Genomic DNA, 11,296 nt, shown 5'->3' with positions numbered 1-11,296 from the left:
AAAGGTGGTGATGTGCTGAGGACGGCTCCAGCTGATTGACTCTGTGTGTTTGCATACGTGTCCTGCCTCTCTGCTCCCAGCCGTTAAGAGGCCAGTGTGGATCAGTGTCTGTCCAGGACTTTCAGAGACACTGACACGCCGGCAGCACAATGATGATGTCACTGACTCTACTGCTGGCCACCCTGGGGCTCCTTGTTCAGGGTGAGACTCTCTGTGAGCGCTTGGCTTCAGCGTGAACACTGAAATGAGCAGCAGTGACCTTCTTCCATCTGTTCTCCATCTTCTGTTTGGATGCTGATCGTCTTTCTCCACGCTGGATTTGTCTCAGTAACCCTTCTCCTCTTTTTCATCCTTTCCAGGTTCATCAGGACAGATCATAGTGACTCAGTCTCCTGGAGCTCAGTCTGTGGTTGCAGGGCAGTCTGTCTCCATCACATGTAGAACCAGTTCAAGTGTTTACAGTATTTACTATAAGAAAAACCTGCTTTCCTGGTACCTCCAGAAACCTGGAGGAGCTCCTAAACTCCTGATTTATCATGCTACATCTCGTCAGTCTGGAGTTTCAGATCGTTTCAGTGGAAGTGGATCTAAAACTGGCTTCACTCTGAGCATCAGAGGAGTCCAGGCTGAAGATTCAGGAGTTTATTACTGTCAGAGCGTCCACTGGTGGAACAATCAAGACGTGTTCACACAGCGTAACAGCGCAGTACAAAAACCTCCCTCAGTCAGGCTGACACAGTTCAATGGACACACACCAATGTCAGATACACATATCAGCAGCATTAATGTGCACAGCTTAGTTTCCCACTGACGTACTGATTTTTACATAATTATGACCCCAAACTCCTGAACATCAGGATGGTTCCCAAGATAAACACAGCAGACGTTTTCCATGAGTAAGATTAGTAAAGTCAAACTGTGCTGCTTCAAACATGTGGAAATGACACCACACACAGGCGTGTCTCAAAGCACGTCTGACTGTTATCATGTTTTCTGATGGTCTGTGTGAATGCACCAACAACATCAGCAGTGAAAGTAATCTAATATGAATGTGTCTGCGCAGACTCTCTGGATGACCGAGAGTCTGCGCAGACACGTTGGTCTAAGCAGCTGGAAAGAAAGCGACACATTTCTTTAAGTTTCATCTGTGAAGCTTCATCAGTTCTAAACCAAATGGTGAGAGTCCCACCGTGTAACATGAAAATACTTCCAGTGTGTTTCACTAGTCAGCCTTACACAACATGGGAGGATCATAGCTATGACATACATTCAAGCCTGTTATGTTGCAGCCTTTCTGACTTGCATGATATTGTGAAGTGTGAAAACTGAGAGACAGATTGAACAGAGACCTACTCAATCTGTGGTCACTTTGAGATGAACACAGTTAGCGCTTTGGTAAAATCTAACTTGAGCCTGTGTAATTGTGTTCTTTTGTGGCTCTTTGTGTTCTGGATGTTGTGTTACCAGCACACAGCGGGATCTCTGTGTGCTGACCAGGGCAGAGTAAGAGTACACAAACAAAGAAGAAGTGGGTGGCAGTAGCTCAGGAGGTAGAGCAACCTGCTGCTAACTGAAGGTTAGTGGTCACACACTGGAGTATGAATGTGTGTGAAAGCACTTCAGCATCGTCTGAATGTGTAAGTGAGGCGTGTTGTACAAAGCGCTTTAAGTTCCCCTGGAGTAGAAGAACCAGTCCATTCACCATTTAAGCACAGATCCTGGTAGAAAGTCAAAGTATTATTTTATTATTAGTCCTTTATTTATTCAGGTAAAAATCTCATTGAGATTTAAAATCTCATTTCCAAGAGAGACCTGGCATCATGGCAACAAAAGTCACATACCACATAGGTATATAACATTTAAAACATTTAAAACATTTAAACGTTATTGTCATCTCTGCTTTACAGAGACGAGACGACGAGGCTCCAGTTCAATAAATATAGGAAGAGTAAGAATAACCATACACTTTGAGACTGAGGTAAGGGGAGTAAATGTACACTATGAGGTAAAAAGAGTTAATAACTGTCTAAACTTTACAATTTACAATTGAGATTTAAAGTGACTTTGAAGTGGTTTGAAATGACCAACGTAGCAGCTTTACAGTGTGAAATAAAGTGATCAACATGAGCAGGATTCCTGAGAGTAGGATTGACCATAGAGCAGCATCTGTATTTACAAAGGCAGTGGTGTGTGGAGTCCAATAGAGTCAGTTAGTGGTTTGTTAATGTCCCTCATCTTGTCATTGCTGCTGATGAGTAGAGATGGGTATCGTTTAGGTTTTATCCGATACCGGTGCCAAACCGGTACTTTTGAAACAGTGCCGGTTCTTAAACGGTGCTCGAACCGGTGCTTAAAGAATGGAGAACACACACTTTGTCCAAAAACCTCTCATGTTTAGCTATTTTTTTGTAAAAAGATCACAAGCCTTTTCTGCAGCTATAGGGCATATATGGTATAGTGATGTGTCGGTCGCGAACGAAACGGGTCTTAGAGCCGGCTCTTTGAAGTGAACGTTGCGAGCCGGCTCCTTATTGGGAGCCGTGTTTTTTCTTTTTTTTTCTCTCTCTCTCTCTCTCTCTCGCACTTTTTCCCGCTTCTCTCCGCACGCGAGCCTTGTGCTTTGTGCTAGGCAGAGGGGGGAGGGGCGGTAGTTACACTGGCAGTAGCACAGGAACAGAGCGGGAGGAAGAGAGAGAGAAAGAGCCAGGGACAACAACGTCACATTAGAAAAGGTATAGTAATCATCCACAAATATTTTCAGTTGCAGATGATAAAGGATTCAGAAAGTTTATTCATGCAGGCCCATATGACAGAGAATCTTCTTTTTGTTTTCATATTTTAATTTATATTTAATTGTGTTGTGGTTTGCAGTGTTTTGTGTTTTTTCACTTTAAATTTGTTTAAAAGGAAAAAGCTGAAAATTTAAATAGTTAAAAGTTGAAATGTAAATAGTTGGTTTTTGTATTATATGATTTATTTATGACATTTTATGTGGAGTGAATAAATAAAAGTATATTTAGGGTGGCCCCTAGAGACAAAGCACGTACAAACTGAAAACACGTACAAAACACAACAGAAGTGCTCCAGGATGCTAGGGGGCAGTGTTGAGCTTTTGGTTCCTAGTGGCTACACAAGCCAGGAAGTACCAACGACCGGATTTGGTGTGTGGTAGTAACAGGTAAATGAACTTTTTTTTTTTTTTATTATTTGAATATATATACAGTGTTGGGAAGGTTACTTTTAAAATGTATTCCACTACAGAATACTGAATACATGCCCCAAAATGTATTCTGTAACGTATTCCGTTACGTTACTCAATGAGAGTAACGTATTCTGAATACTTTGGATTACTTAATATATTATCATGCTGTTTACAACTACGTGAATGTACTATTGCTGTGATTTATTACTGTTACTGAAGGTCCGCGGCTCCGAACCGTAGTAAAGGGACCTCTGGCTAATACGGTGGGTTCTGTGTCGGGCTGGTAGCTGAAAAATAGCTTTACTTTGTTGTCTGGGTCAACTTTGCTTGCGGGAGACAGAGAGAGGCGTTGAAAGGCTTCTCCAACGGAACTTATTTTTTCCGGAGGAAAACACGAACACAGTGTACAGTTGAGTCTTAATAGCTTACTTACAGCTGGGCTCGTCAGGCACTCTTCTTGGCTGCAGTGGTTATTATTATATTTACATGCTTCCAGCTCCCGTTTTTGCCCCGTGACAGCTCGGACTTTTCCTTTCTCTCCCTCCCTTGCTCACAGACACATAACGTGTATGGCAGTCCATTCTCCCTGCAGCACGGACTACACTGCCCATGAGGCTACATTCTTTAGGGCCATGCCTGTAGCATTCTGCCTTTAGCTTAGCACAACAACAACAACAACAAAAAGCGCTCTCACCCAGGAAACACGCAGAGAGAGAGCGTCACCCTGTAACCATGGCAACCGTAACGCTGCCGCCTGGAACAACAGAACATAGCTGTCAAACAAACCCAAACAGTCCTGACCCGCGACAATATGAAACAGGGAAGTACCGCCGTGTAATCCATTTATTTCAACAATGTAACTGTATTCTGAATACCACCTTTTTAAACGGTAACTGTAACGGAATACAGTTACTCATATTTTGTATTCTAAATACGTAACGGCGGTACATGTATTCCGTTACTCCCCAACACTGTATATATGAGTGCCTGTGTATAAATACACAAACAATACACATATGCTTCCAATTGTGTAATTTAAGTGATCTAGGTAGCTCTGTTTGGGAAGTTCAGTTAACGCTAGGAATGTGTTTTGGAGTTTGTACGTGCTTTGTCTCTAGGGGCCACCGTATATATTTATATCTAAACATATATAAATAAAACCACGTTTGTTTTTTACATTAGTAATTCCTTTTGTGCATAATTTTATATTGTTGTTAATAATAAATTAATTAAAACAACAAAACAATCTGAAGAGCTGGTTGGGAGCCGAAAGAGCTGGCTCTTTTTAGTGAGCCAAGCCAAAAGAACCGGTTCTCTAAAAAGAGCCGGAAATCCCATCACTAATGTGGTCTCACTCTTGGCTGGAAGCAGTGCTTAAACAATGGAAAAAACACAAACTTTGTCCAAAAACCTCTCATGTTTAGCTGTTTTCCACTTTTTCTTTGGTGATTTTAGCGTTTTTGGCCAGGGTGAAGGGAGTATCTGCCATCAAACAAGAAGACAGCCGCATGTAACTACGACGGTGTTTGCCTTACATGCATTAATTTAATAACGTGCTTAGCCTACTTAGCGTAAATTACACAGGAACAACACCCAGAGAAGAACGGCTGCTGCTGCCATCATCATCCGTCATCATTTCTGCTACACTGGCAGGGCTAGGGGCCAGGACTCTACTCTTCGGGTTCTTGGGGGATGTTGCTAACTCCGGGTCTGAGGGTCTGAGTTGTAGTAGATGTGCTCGGTGTGAGGTCTCGCAGCAAGCTATCAAACACGGCGCATTTCTCGGCTTTTAAAAAAACGCTATGCGTCGCCAGGTGTTTCATCAGATTCGAGGTGTTACCTCCTTTGACAGTATCACAGTATCAGCTTAAAGCACTTGTTGCAGGCTGCTGAGTTTGCATCTTTTGCTGTGAAGTACAGCCAGACTTTTGATCGCTTCGCCTTGGGCGTTTTTAATCTGTAGCTGTGCTCTAAAAGAACGTACGTACCTGGCCCCGCCTGCTATCCTTGGAAAGGTAAAATGATTGGCTAGAATCCAAAGTGTATGACATCTCAGGGGGAAAAAAAGCACCGAAATGTGCGCTGGTTTTTGGTCTGGTTACTACCATTTATGTCAGAACCTGTGCCATAATGCCATAACCCATCCCTACTGATGAGTCCAACCACGGTTGTGTCGTCAGCAAACTTGACGATGTGGTTGGAGCTGTGTAGGGTGGTGCAGTCGTGTGTCAACCCCACAACAGTGGGTTGAGAACACAGCCCTGAGGAGCTCCTGTGCTCAGCCTGATGGTGCTGGAGATGTTGTCGCCGATTCGGATGGACTGAGGCCTCTCTGACAGGAAATCTAGTATCTAGTTGCAGAGAGAGGCGCTCAGTCCCAACTTGCTGGGTTTGTCAAACAGTTTTTGGGGGATAATGGTGTTGAATGCTGAGCTCAAGTCCATGAACAGCATTCTGACATATGCGTCTTTCTTGTCCAGGTGGGAGAGGGAGATGTAAGGTGCAGGTCGAGCTGTTCAGCCGGTATGCAAACTGCAGCAGATGCAGTGAGCAGGCGACATTGCTCGTCACATGTGCCATGACACGTCTCTCGAAGCACTTCATGATGATGGGGGTCAGGGCAATGGGACGGTAGTCAGGCGGATACTGAGGATTTCTTTGGCACTGGGATGATAGTGGTGGACTTGAAGCATGCTGGGACGATCGGCCAGTTGAACAGTGCAGTCTCTCAGCATGCGACCTGGGATGTTGTCTGGTCCAGCAGCTTTCCGTGGGTTGACCTTGGTGAGAGATCTCCTCGCATCGGCTGCAGGCAGAGAGATTGTCTGGTCGGTGGTGGGCGTGGCTTTCTTTGCTTGTGTGTTGTTCAGTGTATCAAACCATCTGTAGAACTTGTTCAGCTCCTCAGGAAGTGTGGTATCTCCATCACAGCTGCTTGGTGCAGGCCTGATTGCCCTGCCATAAACTGTGAGAGTCTTTTGTGGTGTGGAATTGGCTCTGGATCTTTTGTGCATGTGCACGCTTTGCATGTTGGATGGCACGAGCGAGTTGGGCTCTGGCTGTTCTGAGAGCCGGTTTACCTCCAGAGTGGAAAGCAGCATCTCTCTCTTTCAGACATGCATGTACCTCTGCAGTGAACCAGGGCTTCTCACTGGCTCTTGTGGTGATGTTTTTGGAGACCATTACATCCTCTGTGCACTTACTGATGTAGCAGGTCACAGATTCAGTGAACTCGTCCAGGTCCAAGAAGCCACTTTGAGTGGCTGCCTCTTTAAACATGTTCCAGTCTGTGAACTTGAAGCACTCCTGAAGCGCTGAGACAGCCTCACTCGGCCAGACTCTGATGGTTTTCCTGGCTGGTCTTGTGCGTTTCAGCAGTGATGTGTACATGGGCAGCAGCATCACAGTGGCATGGTCAGCTGAGCCGATGTGTGGGTGCACAGCTGCCTTGTAGGCCCCGCGCACGTTGGTGTAAACTTTATCCAGGCAGTTGTTCCCTCTGGTTGGGAAGTTTACATCTTGTTGGAATTTGGTGAGGACTGTCTTGAGGTTTGCATGGTTAAAGTCGCCGGTTACGACAAAAAAACCTTCCGGGTGCGCCTTTTGGAGCTCGTTGATATCACAAGACAGTTCTGCTAGTGCCAATTGGCATTAGCATTTGGTGGGAATACACTGCTATAACAAGTATCGAGGAAAACTCTCTTGGTAGATAGAACGGGCGACACTTTACTATTAGAAACTCCACCTGTGGTGAGCAGTGGCGACTCACTTCATCCGAATTCGTGCCCCACAGTTTGTCAATGTAGATGCACAGACCACCGCCCCGGCTCTTACCAGACAAGGAGGCTTCTCTGTCGGCTCGATAGCATGCTAGGCCGGTTAGCTGGATAGCCGAGTCAGCAATGTCTGCGTTCAGCCATGTTTCTGTGAGGATGAAAACAACAGTTCTTAACTCACGCTGGATCGAGTGCTGGAGCCACGGATAATCCAGGGAGCGAACGTTGGAGAGCAGGATGGGTGGAAGTGCTGTCGGGTTAGCCTTTAGCCTAGCGGGAGCACTGGCACGCTTTCCTCGCTTTTGTTTACGTGTGCAGCGCTTGCGTTTCGGCCGGCTGTGCCTCACTGCCTCGATGGGGGGGAGTTAGCAAACCCAGAATCCGAAGTTTCTCTGTTGGCAGATTATTCATGGAAATCGTGCTATTTTTCCTGATTCTGAGCAGAAATTGTCTGCTGTGGTTGGTGCGCATCGTTCTTCGGTCGCAATACACCATAGAAAAAAACACTGAATTTTGCCGGCACGCTATCAGCCGCTGTATGCTCGTGGCGCCGCCGGAAGCCAAGTGCAAGCCAGTGTGGGCGTCAGTAACTGTGGAGGTCCTTTACATAAGGTCAAGACAAACAGCCTCTAAAGTACCGTTTGACTGGTTGGCTTCAAAAAAGATGCAAACAACAATAAATGTGGAGCGATGAACTTTAAATACCTTTTTTTACATAAAACTGAAAAGAGAAAGGAAAGACGCTCACTTCTATAATATCTGGGAAACAGGCAGGAGTCACTGATGATGATCAGCTGCATTAAACGCTGATGATTCAACAGATCCTTCCACTGTTTGTGCTCATGGTGACAACACAAAGCACCAAACTGTTTCTAAACTTCATAGTGCATTGAGCCACAGCCTTACCTGGGTACACTGATCGTGTCTCAGGATGGATGTTACCAAAACACTGAGTATTTTCTTCTAGAAACGCTCATGATGACTCCAGAATGCAGACTCAGTTGAATTGGTTTCTTGGATTCTGTGTTTCAGTATAAAAGCTAAATATATTTGTCTGCTATCACACACACACTGAGAGGTGGTCCGAGGGCTAGGCTGTATTTTATCCAGGTGTGGTCTGATTCAGTAGCTGGTAAATACACTGACTTTAAAGTGGCACTGGTTTGCAGCTTCCACCTCACTCAGGTTGAGGTCTGGACTTTGATTGGACCTTTACAACACCTTGATTCTGTTGGAGATTTGCTGCTCTCTTGGTTTTTTTGTCTGTCCTCAGGTTCAGTTTGATGAGATATTGATTGTGATTGTGGCATTAACAGACATGTGAAACCTCCAGACTAGCAAACTGCCAAAATCACTGATGGATGCTACGATTTGGCAGCATCCATCCATCCACTTCCACTTATCCGTTTGGGTTGTCTAGAGCCCAGGGGTAATTCAACATATCTAAATTAATTAAATTTAAAATAAATTCTTCTTATTGTGATTTCTGTCACTCTGAGTGGATTTCCCTGTAGCAGCTGTGTTTCACAGACTGTTTGTGTTCAGAGTCAGAGAGCCGTGTCTCTCTACAGGTTTTTGTACGACGCCTCGATCAGTTTGTATCACTGTGGCACACGTTCAGTGGAGGAACCAGGCTGGATGTTGACTGTAAGTTTCTTTGACTTCTACATGAAATTAATCGAGATTATTTTGCTGAAAAGGTTAAAAAACATTGGGGTTTATTTTCTGATTTTTAAATCATTTGGAATAATTTTGCAGATGATATTTAGTTTGATGAAGAAACTCGTTTTTCTCTGGTCATTTTCACAGTGTGTACATAACCATCATTTATAATGTTATTAGAAAATACTGTTAGTTATTGGAAAGGCTGCTTTAGTTCATAATTCTGTCCACAAAGATTAGACTGAAAAATGTGACTCAAAGAAAACATATTATAGTATTAAATGATATTTTTCATAATAATGACCAAAGAAAGAATGTGTAAAGATTTTTCCTGGGAATCTTTGCACGTGTTGTCCTCAGTCTTCCTTTTTAATGACATGTAACATCCTCATTCTAGCATAATAATGTGACTGATCCAAGCACATGCTACACTAGTATGTTTATTGGAGATGTAAAAAGTCTTTGAGGCTTTAAAGAATATCTAAATGTTGAGGTGAGCCTGTGGTCATCTTCAGCAGTGATACCTGTAAATCTACATTTGACTTTGTTCATGAAACTAAACTGAGATTTTCCTGCTTACAATATAAAGCGCCTTGAGGCGACTGTTGTTGTAAAAGTAGATTGAACTGAAAAACGATCAGTGAGCTCAGAGAGGGAAGTAAAACACTGAAGACCAGAACCAGCAAGCTCCCCAGCTGCAGCCAACAGGGTGGAGTTTCTCTTCTCGTTGCATGAAATTTCTTCATATTATCTCTCTGTGTCCTCCTCCAGTAGGACAAGTCGCACCCACCCTTACGGTGCTGCCCCCCTCCAGAGAGGAGCTGCAGCAGGGGAAGGCCACGCTCATGTGCCTGGCCAACAAGGGCTTCCCCTCAGACTGGAGTCTGTCCTGGAAGGTGGACGGCAGCAGCTGCAGCAGCAGCAGCTGGGAGGAGGGCAGGAGCCCCGGGGTGCTGCAGGAGGACGGCCTCTACAGCTGGAGCAGCACCCTGAGGCTCCCTGCAGACCAGTGGGAGAAGGTTTGCTCTGTGACCTGTGAGGCCACCCAGGGCTCCCACACTCCTCTCTTACAGACACTGAGGAGAGACCAGTGTTCCCAGTCCTGAGCTGACTTGCTGGTTTTCCTCTGCAGGTGTCTCTCTCTTTCTGTCACTCATCCTTGTTTTGTTCATCATTTCACTGTTTGACACAATAAAGATTCATTCAAAGAAACTCTCGTTCCAACTCTGCTCTTTTTAACTTGCAAGAATTGAGATCCTTTCACGATAAGAACAGTCGTTCTTCACTCAGGGGTTTCAAACTCGCGGCCCGGGGACCACTTGCTGCACAAATATTGACGTGAAGAAATATAATGCAGTTTGTCCCTTGAAGCAACTTTTTCTGTTCGGGAGGGAAGTTTTCAGTGTGTTAGCTAATATAGCCATAATATCCTATTAGAGCAATTAGAACATGCTGTAGGTATTACAGGTACTGCGCTGCAGTGGTTTGTATCATATCTATCTAATAGACTCCAATTTGTGCATGTAAATGGAGAGTCCTCTTCACACACTAAGGTCAATTATGGTGTTCCACAGGGTTCAGTGCTAGGACCATTTCTGTTTACATTATACATGCTTCCCTTAGGCAGTGGGTGCAATACTGATCATTTACACACAATTTATTAAGTTCAGCTTCACAAATCTGATCATTTTCTCTTTCACAAACCTGTCTGTGCACACAATTGTCTAAACAACTATCTTCACTCACAAAACCTTGATGTGCACCAATCGCCCGACACCCACAGATCACGTCACACGTCCACGTGGGGGTTTCAGCCACAGCCAGACAGATACACAAATGTAAGCTGCTTTCAAGTCCCAGTGTAAAAAATGGGACATCTGGTCTTTCACTGTGTACCTGCGTTTTGTTTTGGGTTTTTAGTTTGTTTGTTTTTTGTTTATTGCAAATAAAGTGGACATTTGCATGCATGCAGCAGCATGATAAAGAGTAAATATACTGCAGTTTACAATACACAACAATAAACAATTCAGTTAAAATAAAAGTGCCACAGGCGCCTGCCTGGCCTTGTGCTGTGAGAGAATGCAGGAAGTGGAGTGTTTTTGAGGCACACCTGGACAACATCACTGACACTGTGACATCCTACATCAGTTTTTGTGAGAACGTAGGTGTGCCAACTAAAACCTTCTGTGTATACAATAACAACAAACCCTGGTTTACAGGAAAACTCAGGAATAACGACGCCTACAGGAGTGAGGACCAGGCCAGAAACATACTGACAAAGGAGATCAGGGTAGCAAAGAGGCGCTACACTGAAACACTAAAAATGGGTTTTCAGCTAACAATCATCTTTCCCATGAAACACTCTGTCACTGTTTATTAATTACAGAGCTGTTGGCCTGATGTCTGTAGTAAAGAAATGAGTGTTGACCTATCTGCAAACATCACATGCTCCCTGGTAGACCTGGTAGACAGTGCATCACTGACAGATAAAGGCATCCAGCACCTGGAAAATTAGCACTAGCGACCCAGTGGAGGTGTCCTACACAGATGGCTGCACAGTTAATGTCAAGTGTGTCAAAACCTGAAGTTTGCAGATGACATTACAGTCATCAAACTCATCGAGGACAGCATTCCCAGGATCAGGTTCTGACATCAG

The 11,296-nt window shown here is 44.4% G+C and overlaps 1 gene segment (V, D, J or C); it reads left to right on the top strand.

Moving 5' to 3' along the window:
• Positions 1 to 9,843, top strand: LOC116322263. The segment is given in 4 exon segments: positions 1 to 201; positions 360 to 687; positions 8,591 to 8,625; positions 9,412 to 9,843. Coding segments are annotated over 4 exon segments (750 nt in total).
• Positions 9,844 to 11,296: the final 1,453 nt, after the last annotated feature.

Source organism: Oreochromis aureus, linkage group 22, assembly GCF_013358895.1.
Source record: "Oreochromis aureus strain Israel breed Guangdong linkage group 22, ZZ_aureus, whole genome shotgun sequence".
In the NCBI taxonomy this organism is placed as follows: Eukaryota; Metazoa; Chordata; class Actinopteri; order Cichliformes; family Cichlidae; genus Oreochromis; species Oreochromis aureus.
This window is presented reverse-complemented; position numbering and strand designations above follow the sequence as displayed.